Here is a 19,320-nt window from a genome sequence, read left to right as displayed (position 1 = left end):
CATGAGAGAGGGGGAATTATCTATTAAATAAATGAGATGACACAATTGGTTAATATTTATAACCGAAAGTAATATCTCTACATCTTTATATAAAACAATAAATTGAACAGGGAGTAAAGGTTTTGTTAAGTTCAAAACAATAAATAATGGAAAAAATGTGGTAGAAGAGTATTTTGATCTAGTTTGGGGAAATCTTCTATAACATATACTCTGTGTCAGAATATGCAGAAGAAAAGATTTATTTATTTATGTGAATGGAAGTTAGAAGTATTCTGAAAGTTAATACTCCCATAAACAATACTGGAGTCACCTAAATAGCAACTGAAGTACCATGTGTTTTGAGATTCTGAAGAAGACGTCCAGTAGGTGGCATACTTCTCAGTTTCTCTGAGAACAGTTGTTGGCATAAATTTTCCCCAATCACTCCTGAGTTTGAGTCACTGCTCTCTTGCTTCTTATCAGAGTCGGAACTGTGATATACTAACTGTGGGATTACATCCACATAATTGTCACAAGGATTAAATCAATCAATGTATATAAAGCATGATGCCTTTTAAGTAAAAACCACTCTGTGTCAGCTAGTTCTGCTATTATTTTTATTTTAGTGAATTCCATCAGTATTTTTATTAACTTAGCAAGTATTTGTTGGGTGCTACAATGTGTCCGGCATTGTGTTAGGAATGGATATACAACAATGAGCAAAAACAACAATGATTGCTTCTCCTGTGAATTACAGATGTTAATGAATCAATCATAAACTTACATCTAACTGTACATACATTATTAGTGCAAAGAAAGCATTTAATAATTTATAGATTGTCTTTCAAAATATGCTTTCCCATTTCAGAACTACCATTTTTCTAGAATTAGACCAAATCCCCCTTCCCTGGTTTTATGCACGTGTACACACAATGGCATATGCACATAAATCATTGATTATAGACTTTATCTATATTTTGAGTCTGTAGAAGAGATTTATATTTCCATTTATCGGCATTTTTCCCTTCAAGGCTCCTAGCCTCTCTATTTTATGGGCTATCTCTCTTTAGGCTTCTCCTTGAAATTCAATTTCTTTCTCTTTTAGGCAGACCAAATGAATGCTTTTCTCTTACCTGAACCTCAGTGTTCAGGACCAAAGACTCACATATGTGCATCTTAACCATTACAGCATGGTTACAACATCTATACCAATATAAGATAACTTATATAGATTTTGAAATTGTCTTTCCCTTTTTGTTTCCCATAACTTTAAACAGTTGAAGTGGCTACAGTCTCTTTTTTTCTTTCAGTTTTTATTGTATTATAACATATATACAGAGAAGTAAACAAATCTTAAAGGTGCTCTCTGAGGGATTTTTACAAAGGGAACGCAACTCTGCAACCAAGAGCAAGGTCAAGATATAGAACAGCACCAGAAGCTCAGAAGTCTGCCTTCTGCTCTCTGTCATTGCCACCCTCAAACTTAATCCTTTTTCTGATTTGTGAAGTTTATATAAATGAGTTCACACATTATACATTATTTTGCATCTGGTTTCTTTCTCTTAATAATACTTTTCTGATATTCTACAATGATTGTGAATGTAGCAGTCATTCTATTTTTTCACTGTGTATAGGATTCCCTTTTATAAATATACTAAATCCATCTATCCATTCTACTCTTAATGAATTTTTCAGTTCAGTTCAGTTCATATGGGGCTTTTATGAATGTGCCAAAAAACACTCTTATATGCCTATCTTTTGATGTACATTTATATGCATATTTTGGCATATAAATAGAAGTAGAAGCACTAATCTATTAATCAACTTTGGGGAAATATTTCATTATTATAATATTCACTCTTCTAATCTAGGAACAGAGACTACCACCCTCACAATTGTTTAAGTCAGTTATTTCTCTCAGCAATTACTTAAAAAAGTTTTCTAGGAAAAAGTATGAACATCTTTCACTAATATTACTCCTAGAATTTTTCTTAATTATTTATGCTTTTACAATTGGTATTTTTTTATTTCATTTTTAATTATTGCTAATATGGAAAAATGAAAATTATGTTGATTTTATGTTATGAATGCATTTATGAATTTTAACAGTTTGTAGATTGCTTCTTGTTTTATATGAACAAAATTATGCTATCTGAAAAAAATAATTTAATTTCTTCTTTTCTCTCACTGCTTTAATTTCTTTGCCTTATGCATTGCCTAGGGTGACCAGCTCAAACTTAAGTAGAGTGGTTGAGTAAATATCCTTTCTTGTTCCTACTGTTAAGGGGAAAATATTCAATATTTTACTTTTGTTAAAATGTTTGCTGTGTATTTTTGGTAGACACCATTTATCAGATTGAGGAAGCTCCCTTCTGTACCTACTTTACACTTTTCTGAAAAAACCTTAATGGATTTTAAATGTTCTCAAATGCTTTTGCTTCATCTATTGAAACAATCATATGCTTTTAGGTTCACAGGAAGTGGCATAGAAGTGTACCAGGTGGGTCCATACCAAAAAAAAATGATTTAAGAAGTTTATAAGAAGAACAGTCCCATATATTTGTTCTATATTTACCCATTCTCTTTTTGTTTTTCTTTCCTTTATGAAGTTTTAAGCCTTCTACTAATAGAATATAGCCTATCTGCTTGGAAAGTTTCTTGTAGTTATACTTTAAGGCATGATCTGCTGGTGAAAAATTCTCTTAGTTTTCCTTTGTCTGAGTATGTGTTTATTTCCCCTTCATTTCTGAAGGATAGATTTACCAGATAAAGAATCTGAAGTGGACAGGTGTTTTTTTGTTTTGTTTTGTTTTGTTTTGTTTTGTTTTCCAGTACTTGGAAAACATGTCAATTCTTTCTGGTCTCCATGTTTTCAGATGAGAAATTGGCTGTCATACAAATTGGTATTCCTCTGAAGATAATGCATCCTTTTCTCTCTGGTTGTTTTCAAGATTTTTTTTCTTTGTCTCTACTTTTCCAGAATTTTAATTATCATATGTCCTTATTTCTTTGGGTTTATTCTATTTTTGGCTTCTTTAATCTAAAGTTTATGTCTTCCCCCAAATTTGGAAGATTATATCCATGATTACTTTGAATATTTTTTCAGCCTCTCATTATTTCTCCTGTCCTTCTGAAACTTTGATGATGTAAATGTTAGAACTTTTGTTATTGAACAGTCCCTGAGAATCTTTTTACTTTTTCAGTTTTCTTTTCTATTCCTCTGAGTCATTATATTCATCTGTCCTGATGTTCATTGATCATATCTTCTGTCATCTACACTCTACTATTAAACCCTCCAGCAAGTTTTTAATTTTATTTCTATTATAATAGTATTTTTCAGTTCTGTAAGTTTCATTGGTTCTTTTTTATAACTTCTATTTTTTTTGCCTAGATTTTCCATATTTAATTTGTTTCATAAGAATTTGTAATTGTTTGTTGAAACAATTTTATTATGGCTGCTTTCAAATCCTTGTCATTAGTTCCTACATCTGATTCATCTCAATTATTGGATTGAGTTAATTGTCTTTTCTCATTCAATCTGTGATTTTCCTGCATCTTGGTATGGTGGGTAATTTCCAATTGCAACTGGGACATTATGGATATTATCCTAAGAGACTCTTGATCCTTTTAAAATCTCTATTTTAGCAAGTAGTCACCCAGTTTAGGTTTAGTGGGTAGGTTCTGGCCTACTTTATGGGATGTAGTTCCAATGACGATTTCCTTTTCTGAACCCATTGCCATGTTTTTTTGCCTGTTTTTTTTTTTTTTTTCCTGTCCTATGGGGGTGGTCTGTCAAAGCTTCTGCTTGACGCCTACTGGTGTCACCTGAGGAAACAGAAAACACTTTTCTCAGTCACCCAGTATCCACAAGTAAGGGATTGGAGATGACATGCCCACAAAACCAGTGGTTTCCCTTGCTGGTTTTCTACCTGACTATTTTTCTCAGGACTTTTGCGTAATTTCTACTGGTATTTCAGGAAAAGGAAGAGCCAGTGTGGGTCTTCTTTCTGTTTCTGGTGGACTGAAAGCCATGAGGTCTATGTCTAGGTATTCTGAGTGTCTACAAGACTCTGAGACATAACACAAACCTAGAAAGGGGGCAGACCTACCAAACTGCCAAAAATGACAGAGGTAGGGCTTGAAAAAGATTATCTTGTTTATAGAAATAAGTTGGCATGACCATTCCTAAATACAGGTAATTTAGAATAATACAATTATCAGTTACAGTAAGGAGCAGGCCAGAGTTGACTGCTTTTAATATAGATTGTATTATATAAAAATGAGCACTGAATCAATCTATTTCTAGTGGAAGTTGTGACATAAACTTAGATACATCTTAGGAAAAAACTTCAAGTCTGTGCTTTCAAACCTTATGGGATGAGACTCTCTGTAATAAAATAACTGCAAAGCTGAAATTCAAGCATTTGATAGGCAGTTTAGATTTTTCCTTCTATAGATATTGAGATTTTCTAATTTCTTTTATTTGCCTTTTAAAATGAATAATTTTGTGTGTCTGTACGCCAATGTGTATGCTTATTTACTATAATTTATTTGTGTATTTATTTTATTGCAGAGCAAGAGGCGAAAGTTCTGAATAATTGACTGGCTATATCCATAGCCTTCACTGAAAACAAATGTTGTTTTTACAACATAAGGTTTGATGTTATAAATTATAATTTCTGTGTTTTCTTACACTATAATGTAAACATTAAAGACTAGATTATGCTAGTATATGCCAAAGGAATAAAGGTTATTTTTAGAACACACTATAAAGGTATAATGTTTTCTAATACTACCTTCACCTTATATATTTAGGAACATAAAAAGATTATTTGTACATAAAAATACAATTTTGGTATGTTAAATGGTAAAGACATATTTAATCAGATAAGGATATTAGGAAGAGAGAATTAAATTTGGTCATAGAAAAACTAGGTTTCAATGTCAACTGTGTAACTTGCTTAGTGAAAGAAATTTAGTCAATTTTCTCAACCTATCTGAATCTCAAATTATTTCTATGTAAATATACAGAGAAATACCATAGAGTTATTATGAGGAAAATTGGATAATTTACTTCTTTTGTAAGTGTCTTTCTAAATTAATAGTGCTGTTTAATATAGCTTATAATATCTCAAAGCATCGAAAAGGATAATTATTTTTTTAAAAAGAAACAAATAAAAAAGCCCAAGTTAAAAAGCATAAAATTATTATGCCACTCATCTACATTAAGCTAGTGTCTACAACTGAGCCTTAAAATTGGTTCTGACCTGCCTAGCAACTTATGTTATAAACAAACCAAAACCAAAACCAAAACCAAACAAAAATGTGGATATTTGATTATATATTTCACTTGTCAGATTGAAGAAGGCATACTAGCACATTTAGGGAAAAATTTTTCTCTTTAGGCCTTGAACTATAGGTTAATACATAAGGAACACTGAATGACATAATGGCCAATCTTTTAGACTATAATTTTGTGAAAAAAAATGCTGAAATATTTATGGATTGGACATTTCTTATATAACCTCTGCATAAAAGCCAAAGAATAACATTAAATTTTAACTCTCTAAAAAACATTTAGCAGGTGTCTAGGAAAATGCTCCAGGTACATTGCTTTCTGAAGATTTGACAATACGCAAAAAGCCTAGAGAACATTGCCTAATGACTAGTTAACATGTTGAGGCAGGGAGTCTCTTTCAATTGATGTCTCAAGTGAATTTTTGACAAGTGTCATTTTGTAGTCTGCTTATACAGTGATTCTCTTTTTTAAAAAGTGCCTAGGATGCTACTTTTGTGTATGGTTGATTAAGGGCTTATGCATTTTTTTAAAAAATGGATTTATATGAATTAGAGGGTTCTCCAGAGACACAAAAAATAGGATGGACAGATGGATGGATGGATAGGTAGATGAGAGGAGATGCCTTAGGGAAGTTGGCTCATGTGAGCATGGACACTGAGAAGTCCCATGACAGACCATCTGCAAGCTGGAGAGCCTGGAATACCAATTGTGTGGCTCAGTCCAAGTCCAAAAGCCTCAGAACCAAGGAAGCTGATGGTGTAACTCAGTTGGAGGGCTAATTCCTGAGAACCTGGGGGGCCGCTGTTGTAAGTTCTGGAGTTCTTCTGTCCAAGGGCAGGAGAAGAAGGGGTTCTCAGCTCCAGGAGAGAAAGAGAATTTGCCTTTCCTCTGCCTTTTTGTTCTACCTGGGCCCCTATACAAGCAGATAGTGTTTACCCACATTTAGGAAGGATCTTCCTCACTCAATTCACTGACTCACATACACCAATATCTTCTGGAAACACTCTCCCAGACACACTCAGAAATAATACTTCACCAGCTGTCTAGGTATTCCTTAATCTAGTCATGCTGACATCTGAAATGAACCATCACAAAGCCATATGGACAAGTGAGGGGGAAAAAAAGGTTACGTGCTTACCTTACTTGCTTCAGGACAGGCCAAAACTGGTTTTAAAAGACTTGGGAAGAATGCACATTCACCAAGGAAGACCTAGGCTTCTCAACTTATTTGTCTCAAATAAGATAAAATGTGTAGCATTCCATGTTCTGGGTAATACTGATATTTGGCTAAATAAATAACTAAATAAATAAATAAATAAATAAATAAAAATAAACTGTTCGGAATGAAGACAAACCCAAAGATTAAGCTCCATCTGCAAGTAACAGATATGAGAGACAGAAGAAAAGTCAGTTACCCCTGTCTGTCTCCTTCCTACCATGCAGTATCTCCCCATACTATGCCTTTGCTGGGGCAAACGTCCAGAAGTTTGCCAAAGACAGACAGAAACCAATTCCAGATCCAGAGATAGGGTTATTCTCCCTCAGTATGGAAATGCCTGTTTCCAAAGTACACCAGGCTCTCTCTTCCCTCCATATATATTACAGTATTATTCTTTCTGCTTGGAACATTATCCCCCCAACTTTTTACCTAGATAATTCTTTCACATCCTTTATACTTTACTCCCATGTGACTCCTGCCTGATTTACTTGCCCCTACTGTGTGCTTCCGTGGTGCCCTCTGATTCCCCCTATCATAATACTAATTGTGTGATGCTGTAATTACCTGCTTCTTTATTCATAGCCCTCACTTGCCTTTAAGGTACTTGAGTATAAAGACCATGTTTCATTAGGCGATGTATTCCTGGTGCTCACCTCCAGGGATCTTCACTTCTATTCATCTTCACTCCTGTACTCCCATGGTAACAACTTGGACCTTGCCATCACAGAAAACCCTTAAACTCTGACATTTTAAAGTCAGATATCTACCTCTTTGATCAAAATTTCCTATTAATACAGCCATTTCACTTTATCTTGCTATAGCTGCCAAAAAGTTTATAAAAGATAAAATTTGGGAGGACATCAGATCGACTGCAGGAAAATAAGAATTTTATGCCCATATGAGTGGAGAGATTTGTGCAAGATAATGTGAATCTTATAAGTTTATTTGTATGAAAATCAAGAGGAGGAGAATTATATTAGGTATTAAAAAAAGAAAAGTATTCTGCATAAACCAAAATAAGTGGCTAGCTCATCTTTAGTTCCAATAAAATTTGTCATTTATAAATCCAGATAGGAAAACATTTCCAACCCTCTTCTGATCTTACATCACCCCGCAATCTGTTTTGTATTAACTAATATCTATTTAATATATGTATATGTGTGTACATATATATATATTGACTGGACTTTAATTAAAAGCCCAACAGACATAATGATACCATTTACAAGTATTAAGACTTTAGAGAAATGGACTTTTCTTGTATTTTAAAATATGTCGGATTTTTCTAGGAAGAATTAAGATGAGTTTATATACACAAAAAATGAACTCAATTTAACTCCTATATTAGATTAATGTACAAAATTATCAGGGGTTCTTTAAACTTCATAAAATATCTTAAAAGGAGATAAATAGAAAAGCCTTAATCAAATATTTGCATTTATTCTCACACCAACCTAGCTTTAGAATAAAACTTATTACATCAATCTGCCTTTTGTCAATGTAGGGTATGAAAGATTCTCCAAATATGGATTTTTTCATTGTTTTTTATTTTTTCTTTTTGAATCCCCATATGATATCAGCTCAAGTTTGTATATTAGTTATATATGGCTGCTGCAACCAATTACTATAAACTTAGTGCCTTAAACCAACACAAAATTATCATTATGCAATTCTGAGAGTCAGAAGTCTGAAATGGGTCTAGCTGGACTAAAATCAAGATGTCGACAGGGCTGTGTCCCCAACTGGGGACTACAGGGTAAAATCTATGTATCTTTTTTTTTGCCTGATCTAGTTTCTAGAGGTTATCCTTATTCCTTGTCTCATATCCCCCTTCCATCTTCAAAGCCAGCGTGGCCGGTTGAGTCTTTTTTAAATTGCATTGTGCTAACACTGACTCTTCTTCAGCTTCCCTCTTCAAATTCCAAGGATCCTTGTGATTTCATTTTGCATCCAGGATATTCTCCCTATTTTAAGTTCAGATGATTAGCAACCTTAAAGCCATCTGCAGCCATTGTAGCAAAATATATTCACAAATTATGAAGATTAGGACATAGGCATCTTTGAGGGGGGCATTATTCTGCCTACTATAGTTTAAGTGTTACATACATTTTGATCTTTAGAAAAGATATAATAAAAAGATAAAGATACACGCTCTTTTTATCATTTCCCTAATGATTAATGATATTGAGCATCTTTTTTGTGTTTACTTTCTGTTTGCATATCTTCTTTGATGAAATATCTGTTTGAATGTTTTGTGCCTTTTATTTGTGGGTTGTTTCTAATTATTGAATTTCTAGAGTTCTTTGTATATTTTGAATCTAAGTTTGTTATCAGATATATGTTTTTATGTTTTGTAAATATTCTCCCCTGGTTTGTGTCTTATCTTTTTATTCTTTTAACACTGTATTTTAAATAGCAATTGTTTTTAATTTTGATAAACTTGAATTCATCCATCCTTTAGAATGGATCACTTTTTGAGTGTCATATTTAACAAGATCATTGACTTGTTATTTCCATATCCCTTGCTATGATCCTGCCTTAGGGCCTATTTCGCTGAGAGAGTCGCTAACTCACGGCATAGGGAATCATGTAATCTGTGAATAGAAAACTTTTTATTTCTTCCTTTCCAAACTGTGTGTTTTTAAACATAAATTCATTTCTTTAATAAATAGAGAGCTACACAGTTTTACTTTTCTTGAGTGAGCTTTGGGTGTTTGTGTCTTTCAAGAAATTTTTCCATTTTGTCTGAGTTATCAAATTTACAAGCATAAAGTTGTTTATATCTTTATTAACATTTTAGCCACTTTTGAATCTGCAGTCATATGACTTTACTGATTTCTGATATTGCTAAATTTGTGTCTTTTCATTTTTCATCAGTTAGAGAAAAATGGCTAAATGTTTATCAATTTTATTGATCTTCTCAAAATAGCTGTTGATTTCATTCATATTCTGTATTGTTTTCTCTTTTCCATTTCATTGGTTTCTACTCTGATCTTTATTTTCTTCTTTTAATGCTTTGGATTTAATATGCTCTCTTTTTTTGTTTCTTAAAATGGAAACTCAGGTAATTGATTTTATGTTTTTCCTTTTTTCTTAAACAGGTGCTTAGTGCTATACATTTATACTAAAATACAACATTAGTGCTATCCAACGATCTCTTATATACCTTGTTTTCATTTTATTTAGTCCTAAATATTTTCTGTTTTATTTCTTCTTTAACTCATGGACTATATAGAAGTGTATTATTTAGTTTTCTAAATATTTGAGAATTTCAGGTTTTCTTCCTCCCCATAATTTATATTTCTTATTTAATTAAAATACCACTGCATAATTTGTATTACTGGCATTTTAAAAACTTTATTGAGACTCTTGTGGACTGGAATATGTTCTACCTTGGAAAATGTTACATGTAACTTAAAAAAATATTGTATTCTGGGTTTTTTTGGGTAAAATTTCCTGTAAGTAGCAGTTAGGTCAAGTTGTTTAGTTATGTTGTTCATGTCTACTTACTATATCCTTGCTGATGTTGGTCTGCTTGTTACATTCAGCATTGGGATATGGTGTTTGAAATCTGTGAATGTAATTTTGGATTTATTTCAGTTCTATAACTTTTTTGCATGTAATTTATGACTCTGTAGTAATATGCTTTCCTTTAAAATAGACTTTATTTGATATTGAGTCACTCCTGTTTTCATTTGACTAGAGTTAGCATGTCATATAATTTTCCATTCTTTAATTTTAAGTTATCTGTATACTTTTATTTAAAATGGATTTCTTGTAGGTAGACTGTATAGTTAGGTTTTGCTTTTCAACCAATCTTCCAGTCTTTACCTTTTTACTGGAGTGTTTAAATTATTTATATTCAATTGACATAGATAGGTTTAAATCTGGCATCTTTCTGTTTGTTTTCTACTTACCCTTTCTTTGTTTTCTCTTTATTATTTTTCTATCTTTGTTTGGATTGATTGAATATTTTATATAATTCCATTGTATCTCCTTACTGGCTTAGTTTAATTATTTTAATGGTTGCTTTAATGGTTTTCACAGTCGTTGCACCAATCTATACTGCCACCAACAGTGTACAAGGATTCCCTTTTCATCACTCCCTCATCAATACTTGTCTTTTTGATACTAACCATTCTGACAGGTATGAGGTGGAGGACAATGGTTTCACAGATGAGCTCTCTGAGGATACACCTCATTATAGAAAGCTAAATAAAGGCATGAGCAAAACACACAAAGATCTGGCTAAATATCAGATAAAAGGAACAAAAAGTGTAAAGGCCTGTGTGTTTAAGAAACAGCAAGAAAATCACTGTGATTAAAGCAGAGATTGAGAAGAGAACTGACAGAGAAGCAAGGACCAGATAGGGTACTACAGACCATGTTGAAAAGATGGAATGTATTGAGTATTATAGGGAACTGTCCAAGGTATTTGAGTAGGGGAGTTACATGGTCTGATTTTCATTTTTAAAATGTGACTCTGGCTTTTCTGTGAAGAATACACATTGGGAAATAGGGCAACAAAGTGAAAGTAAAGGCACCAATGAGAATTTTATTTCAGCAGTCCAGGCTGGAAATGATAGTGCTTTTGACAAAGAAGACACAGGAGAGATCTGGAAACATATTATTTGGAACATACGTGAAGTATACATCAGTGAGATTTGCTAGAGGATTGGGTTTTAGAGAGAAGCCATGAGTAAATATTTTAACAGCTTTACATATACCACACAATTCATCCATGTAAATGTACATTTCAGTGGGTTTTAATACTGAACAGAGTTGTACCAACATCATCTCAATCAATTTTAGAATATTTTCATTATCCCCAAAAGAAACCCTGTACCCTTTAGCTCTCAGCACCCAAAGACCCCACCCCCAACTCTAAGCAATTAACAAGCTTCTTCCTGTTTCCATAGATTTGCCTGTTCTGGGAATTTAATATAAATGCCATCATATAAAATGTGATGTTCTGTGACTGATGTTTTCACTTAACGTAATGTTTTCAGTGTTTATCCATGTTGCAGTATGTATCAGTACTTCATTTCTTTATTTTTTTTTAAAGATAATGTTTTGCTCTATTGCCTGGGCTGGAGTATAGTGGTACAATCATAGCACACTGTGGCCTGTAATTCCTCGGCTCAAGTGATGCTCTTGTCTCAGCCTCCCAAGTGTCTGGGACTACAGGTATGCATCACCAAGCCTGGCTAATTTTTGTTTTCTATTTTTTGTAGAGATGAGGTCTTGCTATGTTGCCCAGGCTGGTCTTGAACTCCTGGCCTCAAGTGATGCTCTGCCACCTGGGCCTCCCAAAGTGCTGGGATTACAGGTGTGAACCACCGTGCCTGGCCTTCATTTCTCTTTATGGCCAAATAATATTCCACTCTATGGATATACCACATTTTGTTAGTCCTTTCCTCAGATGGCTAATGTGAGTTATTTCCACCTTTTGACTATTAGGAATAATGACCTTAAGAAGATTTGTGTACAAGTTTTTGTGTGAACATTAGTTTTCATTTCTCTTGGATATAGATCTACTAGTAGAACTGCTAGGTCAAATGGTAATGGTTTAATTATGCGAGGAAATTACATCAGTAATTATGTGTAATTCAGTATATTCTGATGTTGGGTGAAGTGTTCTATAGATGTCTTTTAGGTCCAGTTTGGTGATAATATTGTTCATCTTCTAATTTTTTGTTTATCTTCTGTCTAGTTATTATTGAAAGTAGGACATTTTATTTGGCTTAACCTGTGGCTGAAGTTGCCTCAAAAGCAGTGGCAGGGGAGTTCCTGCAAGGGACTGTCTCATACCATCATGAGATGGGACTAGCTGGAATTCCAAAGAAAGCATTAAAGGCAGCAGGATCAGTCCAAATCATTTATCAGGGGAACTTTACTACAAAGGACTGCAGCATGCTCAGAGTAAATATTAAGAAAGGATATGTTCTACCCAGATATGTCCATAAAGAGGGAGGTGAGTTTTGGAGATTATATGAGGATTTAAGAAATTTGGCTCAAGCAATTTTAAGCATCCCATGTAATCATAAAAATACACATTAGCTATAACAAATCAATAGTAATACACAGTTGCCTAAGAATATCATAATTTATTATGGTCATATTATGATAAAACTGTATTATAGTAATATTTCTTAATTTGTTTATCTTGAAATTTATTCTTGTTTAGTGTTCAGTTTACTGATTTATAACACTAAAACCATGTCCCCACTAAATAAATTTCAGAGACAAGAAAGCTGACTATTATCAAGAGTAAATACAAAACTATTTTTAGGTAAAAACTAAATGTCAATAAACACACTTCAAATATCCTTATTAAAAAACATAAATGGTAGTAAAAATAAATATACTAAGAGTCACTCTATGTCAAGGACTAGTAATAGTCTAGTAATCTATGAGGTGCTTTTATATTGTTTTCTTTGCAATTTCTGAGACTGTTAAAGCTTAAACGCAAGGGATTGCAGGCTGGAAATCAAATGTACTCTAGATGCAAGGTGTTCCACCCTACTTCAGTGTCACAGGATGTTCAGGAGGGCATGGAATACTTTTAGAGTCAACACCAAGGCTTTCTGGTAACCACCAGGAGATAGGAAGAAACAAGGAAGTATCCTCCCCTAAAGCTGTCAGAGAGAGCATAGATCTACTGACAACCTTATTTCAGACTTCTCTGTTCCAGAACTGTGAGAGAATAATTATATTTCTATTGTTTGCCATATTTTCTTATGTCAGCCCTAGGAAACTAATGCAAGTCACACAGGTGTATACATCTCTCAAAACTTACTAACGTATATATAAAATATATATATATATATGTAATTGTATTAGTAATATAAATATATTTGCTAGTAAGTGTATTTTCATTCACATATAAATGTACATATATATGTCCATGCATTTTAAAATGTATACACTGTATCTAAATAATGTTTCCTAAAAAACTTTATGACAAGAAATTTGAAAATTATTTCAAGTGAACAATTCTTAGAAAAATATTACCTAACAAATATAGCTTAAAAAGATGTAGAAAACCTGAAATCCTTTAACCACTAATGACATTGTATCAGTAATTTAACATTTTCTTATGAAAAATAAATGCCAGGCATAGAAAAATTATTAATTCTTATTTGTATATTTCCTTGTTTTTATGTGAAAAATCATCCCTTTCCAAGTGTTATACTTTATTTTTTTATCTTAATACACAAGTTAAGCATTCAGTAAAATACTTAATGGGAGTGTAAGTAGCAAGATCTAAATTGTGAAAAACTTTCAGAAAAAAATTGTAAAGTATCTTTATAATCTTTAAGTAGGCCAGATTTTTATAAATGAGACATAAATAGCACAATTCACAAAAAAACTTTGATAAATGTTACTACATTAAAAAGAAAGACTAGTATCTACTTATATTTTATGCATTCATGACACACCTAACTTTTTCTAAAATTTTTTACATTTCTAGCCTATGTGGTTCATCTGAGTTTTTTCAAATTGTCTCAAATGTCCAAAAGGTTTTCCAATATATTTATTGAAAAAAATCTGCAGATAAATGGACCCATTAAGTTGAAACTCATGTTGTTCAAGGGTCAACTGTACTTCAAATGTAGATGATACCATGTTGCTTTCCAAACTGGCATATTGATCTACATTTCCACCAAAGAGTATGCATCATTGCAAGCACTGTATTATCACACTGGGGGATTTTCACCAATCTGAGTGAGCAAAATTTATGCTACTGTGGTTTAATTTCCCTGATTACTGTTGGGGTAAATATTTATTTTGTGTTTATCAGCCACTTAGGTATTTTCCCATTTTTCTACCTGATTTTATATTTGTTGCAGTTTTATATTTGATGCAGTATTAAATAATAATTGCATAAAATTAACTGTAGTACACACCATAGTACTGTAATAACTTTGTAGCCACCTCCTGTTGCTATTGCAGTGAGCTCAAGTGTTACAAGTATCCACTTAAAACGCCCTGTGACGGTAGTATCTCCTCTGCTTGAGCAGTTCATCTCTCCTTAAATTGCATACGCCAGTAAAAAGTGAACCCTCATGGCTCTCTGGTATTTTTCATTGTGTCTAGTGCAATACCATAAACCTTGAACACCACCATGGAACTCATATGAAGTGCCACTGGTGATGCTACAAATGCTCCCAAGAAACAGAGAATAGTCAAAAGTCCTGACATTGCAAGAAAAAGTGGAATTGCTTGATAGGTACCATAGAATGAGGTCTACATCTGTGGTTGCCCACCATTTCTGGACAAGTGAATCTTGTGTAAGGACTATTGCAAAAAGAGAAGAGGAATTTGTGAAGCCATCACTACCTCTATGCTAGCAGGTGCAAAAACTTTGCACTTTTTGTGAAATAATGTTTATCTTAAATTGAAAATACAGCTTTTACGTGGGTGTGGAATTACTATAATAAAGGCATACCTATAGACTCTACTATGATTTGAGAAAAAGAAAGTCATTATATAACTTAAAGAATGCATATAGAACATTAAAAAACTAGAGAAAATATTTGAATATATTTTGAATACTTGAATCCTTTTATAGCAGTTATTATTTTGTTTACATCTTTTCTCTCTTTTACCTGTCAATTCTCTTTCCTGCTTCTATCCCTGACGTCTCTTTGTTTGATTTTGAAGTTTTTGACATAAACTCCCTCAGAGATTTTCCTAAGGAAGGATTTAGTCTTGGTACTTTAGTTATCAAGTTGATGTTTAAGATAACTGAGAAAATATGGTTCTGCCTGAATAATCCCATCTCCCATGATCTACTTGCTAAGGAATGAGAGCTCCTTACCCAGAGTCATTCAGGCACATTGCTCTCCTGCAATACTGGAAGCATCATTTGTTGAGATAAGGTTGAACTAGACATTTATTGCTCCTCTGAACAACTCGATCCTGCTTTGACCTAGCCTAGAGAACATGAAACCTAGCAACATGAAAAACAGATAAATAACACAATGCATGTTAGGATATAATAAAATCAGTTTCATAAAGTCTCATATATTAACTGTAAGCATAAATATGTCCAACAATTGACTGTATCTCTGATTACATATGTGTTAGTCCATTTTGCATTGCTATAAAGGAATATGTGGGATTGAGTAATTTATGAAGAAAAGAGGTTTATTTGGCTCACAGTTCTGCAGACTGTACAAGGACCATGGCACCTTGTACATGGCACCTTCTGATGAGGGTTTCAGAGAGTTTCCAGTCAAGATAGAAGGGGAAGGGTAGCAGGAGTGTCACCTGGTGAGAAAGAGAGCAGGACAGGGGAGGGGAGGTGCCAGGTTCTTTAAAACAATAAGGTCCCCTGTGAACTAATAAAGTGAGAACTCACTCATTACCACAGGAGGGGAACCAGGCCTTTCATGAAGGGATCTTTCCCTCCCACTTGGGGATCTCCCACTTGCCCCACCTCTAACACTGAAGATCAAATTTCAACCTGAGATTTGGAGGGAACAAACATCCAAACTATATCAACGTATTTTACTGTTTTCCATTTGCAGAAAAGGAAAGCAATGTATGTAAATGCAATATAATCAAAATTATTTTCTGATTTAAAATATTTATTTACTATCAATGCATTGCTAATTGCAATTTTGCCTTCTGTAATTATGCTAATATGGTGAATAAAATGTAGTCTGCAGTATTAATTTTTATATCTATTTTTCAATTGGCTGATTCTACATGCATTTATTTATGGCTTAGATGCATCTCATCTATTCTGAGTGCATAAATATTTTCTTCTTTGCTTATTTGCCTTTGCTTATTTAAATTTAATGAATTACAATTTCAACTCACTTCACCATATTCAGATACCACTCCACTTATATTTCTAATATTTTATATGACACACAATATAGCATTTTTGTTAATAAATTACCTTCCATATAATGACCTTAAGAATTATGCCAAGAAAAGTCTTGCTCTGTGTGTGTATATAAAGTGATCTAATGCACTTCTATGCCATTGAAGTCAGTGATATATCTTGTGAATCAATTAAGCTTGGCAATTTAGTGTATTTGAAGAAAGCAATGTAGTGGAAATGTTAAGGTTTTATACGTAAAATATCTATGATATATTTCAGGCAATTCAGGGTTAATGTATGTCTGAGTCCCTCAACAGTAGATTTAAACATAGAGACTTCAGAACACAGAAGAAGTCCGTGTATTGACACATTGTCCTCAAGTACAGCTTTTTAAACATCACCCAGTAGTTGGGTTACTATGGCTCATGTTTTACTATGGCACAATATAGGAAGGTTAGACTATGATTAGAAGAAAACATGCTCAGATGAACACAAGTTGTTGAAATAATGTTTTCAAGATCAAATGTAATAACTAAGACCAAGGACAATAGGTTGTCAATGGTTTCCATAATAATGTAATTAAATTCTATGAGGAAAGGTCTTTATTTTTAAAAAGAAAAAAAAAGGTAACAGATTATTAAAATGCAGCTGACACTATTTTGTACTTGACTGCCCACAGATTTAACGCTAGTTTTATCTTACTTAGTGTAGCCTAGTTGAAGCTTTTGAAATTTTCTATGTGGGCCTAAAAACATGTTTATAATTTCAGAATATAAGAAAAATATGTATCTGGCTTTCAGAGAAATTATCTTGCGCATTATCAGGGTTTTTAATTAATTTTTTCATCTTCTTTAATGCTCCTCAGAAGCTATGACAGTGGGGAGCGGTATAATTTTCTGCAGCCCATGGGCTAGGATTGCAAGTAGTGCTGAAGTGGGGTTGGAGACCAAAGAGAGGGAAAGAAAGCTTAAGTCTAGTATACATTGATCTATTTAATATGTGTCTATTAAATGCCACTGGAAACCAGTTATAGTTCTAAATTTGAGGATATTTTGTAATACAAAGGTGAGCTCATATTTTGAGTTTGTGGGGAAGGGAGTCATATATCTAATAAATAATGGTACTACGTAAAGATAAATGAAAAGGAGGGTGCACAAGTTGTGGTATGCCTACATCCCTGACTGGGCTGAGTTGTATCTGACAAGAGTCTCTGACATCAATAGCAGAAAAGGCATCTTTCACATCTTAACAGGAAGAGAAAATATCCCTCCATGTGCCAGATGTGTTATGCCAAAATAAAAAAATTGGTGTTATGGTAATGTCAATTTCTCACCCCTGTCCACTGCCCCAAATTTCTTCCTTCTTGGTTATATTTTATCTACAAGGCCCAGTTAGATTTTCTTGCTAAAGCCCTCCTAGCTCTCAGATTCATTATTTTTCCAAATATGGGAGCTGGCTTTGTGGTTTAGATTGATTTGCAAAATTGACTAAAAAGTTAGAAATAGATTTCCAATTCCATTTTGTAATTACATTTATTTAATATCATGTGTCAATAAATCAATGAATTTATTGATTGGAAGATACATTAGAGAACACCAAGAAAACTTTGTAATTTCAAGATTGACTATAAAATGGATTCCAATTCAGTTATAGTAAAGGGTAGAAAATATCAATATTAGAATTTATGAAATGGAGAGTAACTAAATATTAAAAGTTGAATAATGCTTTACAAGTACCTTGTGACATAGCTAGTACTATTGTCTGCATTGCAGAGAGAAAGCCTAAGAGTCATTCAGTCCACAAATATAATATTTACTGAGCATCCAGCAGATGCCAGGTTTAATGCCAAGTCTTTAGCCTGCAACAGAAAAAAAAGTGAACATTGTCTCTTTTTGTGGATACATGAAGTGTTTTTAACTGGCTAAACCCACAGACCTTATTAAGACTATATCAGGCCAGGCGCGGTGGCTCACGCCTGTAATCCTAGCACTCTGGGAGGCCGAGGCTGGTAGATCCTTTGAGCTCAGGAGTTGGAGACCAACCTGAGCAAGAGTGAGACCCCCTTCTCTACCAAAAATAGAAAGAAATTAGCCAAACAACTAAAAAACAGAAAAAGTTAGCCAGGCATGGTGGCACATGCCTGTAGTCCCAGCTACTCGGGAGGCTGAGGCAGGAGGATTGCTTAAGTTTGAGGTTGCTGTGAGCTAGGCTGATGCCATGGCACTCACTCTAGCCTGGGCAACAGAGCGAGACTCTGTCTCAAAAAAATATATATATATATATACATATATATATATATACACATATATATATATATGTATATATATATATATATATCTCGGACATTGAGAGGTCACTTTTATGCTCAACCAACCCAACCCAGAACTACTCTAACAAATTAGAGAGCCTCCTGAAAAAGATAATAATTTAAAAATACTAATTTAGATGTAAAACATACAACAGAGAAAAACAAACTAAATAATATATGCATTGCTACTTCTTTCTTTAGAAAAACATACATGTTAATGGTTTCCTGCATACCAGTTTCATTTTTAAACCTTTCCTCTGACCATAGGAGCTGATGCTGTGGAAGCTCAGTGTAAAAGATTTGAAGTGAGAGCCAGTGAAGATGGCAGGGTGCTGTTTTCTGCAGATGAAGATGAGATTACCATTGGGGCTGAAAAGCTGAAAGTTACAGGTACTGTAGATTGAGGTCTTGGAACATTGTTTACTTCTTGAAAGAATATGCAACTGCCCAAGAATCTACTTAAGAAGATGCATGATTGCCAGAACTAAAATGAAGTCTCACATAATATCATGATGTCACAATATGTGGTTTTCAAATAGTCCTCACATGGAAGGCACTGGTTGAGGTTGCAGAAGAGAATGTCAATATTAGCATCCTTAATGATTGAAAAGTAAAGCTGTGTCTCTCAGGTGGAGGTAGGTGAAGGAAAGCAGTTTGTATGGGTAGGTCGTAGAAGA

At 33.6% G+C, this 19,320-nt stretch overlaps 1 protein-coding gene across 3 annotated transcripts in view; it reads left to right on the top strand.

The window, feature by feature from the left end:
• SGCZ (sarcoglycan zeta) overlaps positions 1 to 19,320 on the top strand; it is a 229,309-nt gene that overhangs the window by 171,720 nt on the left and 38,269 nt on the right. For 2 of the 3 annotated variants that reach the window (XM_045535358.1, XM_045535357.1), the window contains one exon: positions 18,911 to 19,033. The exons of the other annotated variant lie outside the window; for it this stretch is intronic. In XM_045535358.1, coding sequence (XP_045391314.1) covers positions 18,911 to 19,033 — 123 coding nt within the window. The remainder of the gene's footprint in view (positions 1 to 18,910; positions 19,034 to 19,320) is intronic. 3 annotated transcript variants of the gene reach the window in all.

Source organism: Lemur catta, chromosome 22 (genome assembly GCF_020740605.2).
Source record: "Lemur catta isolate mLemCat1 chromosome 22, mLemCat1.pri, whole genome shotgun sequence".
Classification (NCBI taxonomy): domain Eukaryota; kingdom Metazoa; phylum Chordata; class Mammalia; order Primates; family Lemuridae; genus Lemur; species Lemur catta.
The sequence above is the reverse complement of the archived record's forward strand: the minus strand, read 5'-3'. Positions and strand labels throughout refer to the sequence as shown.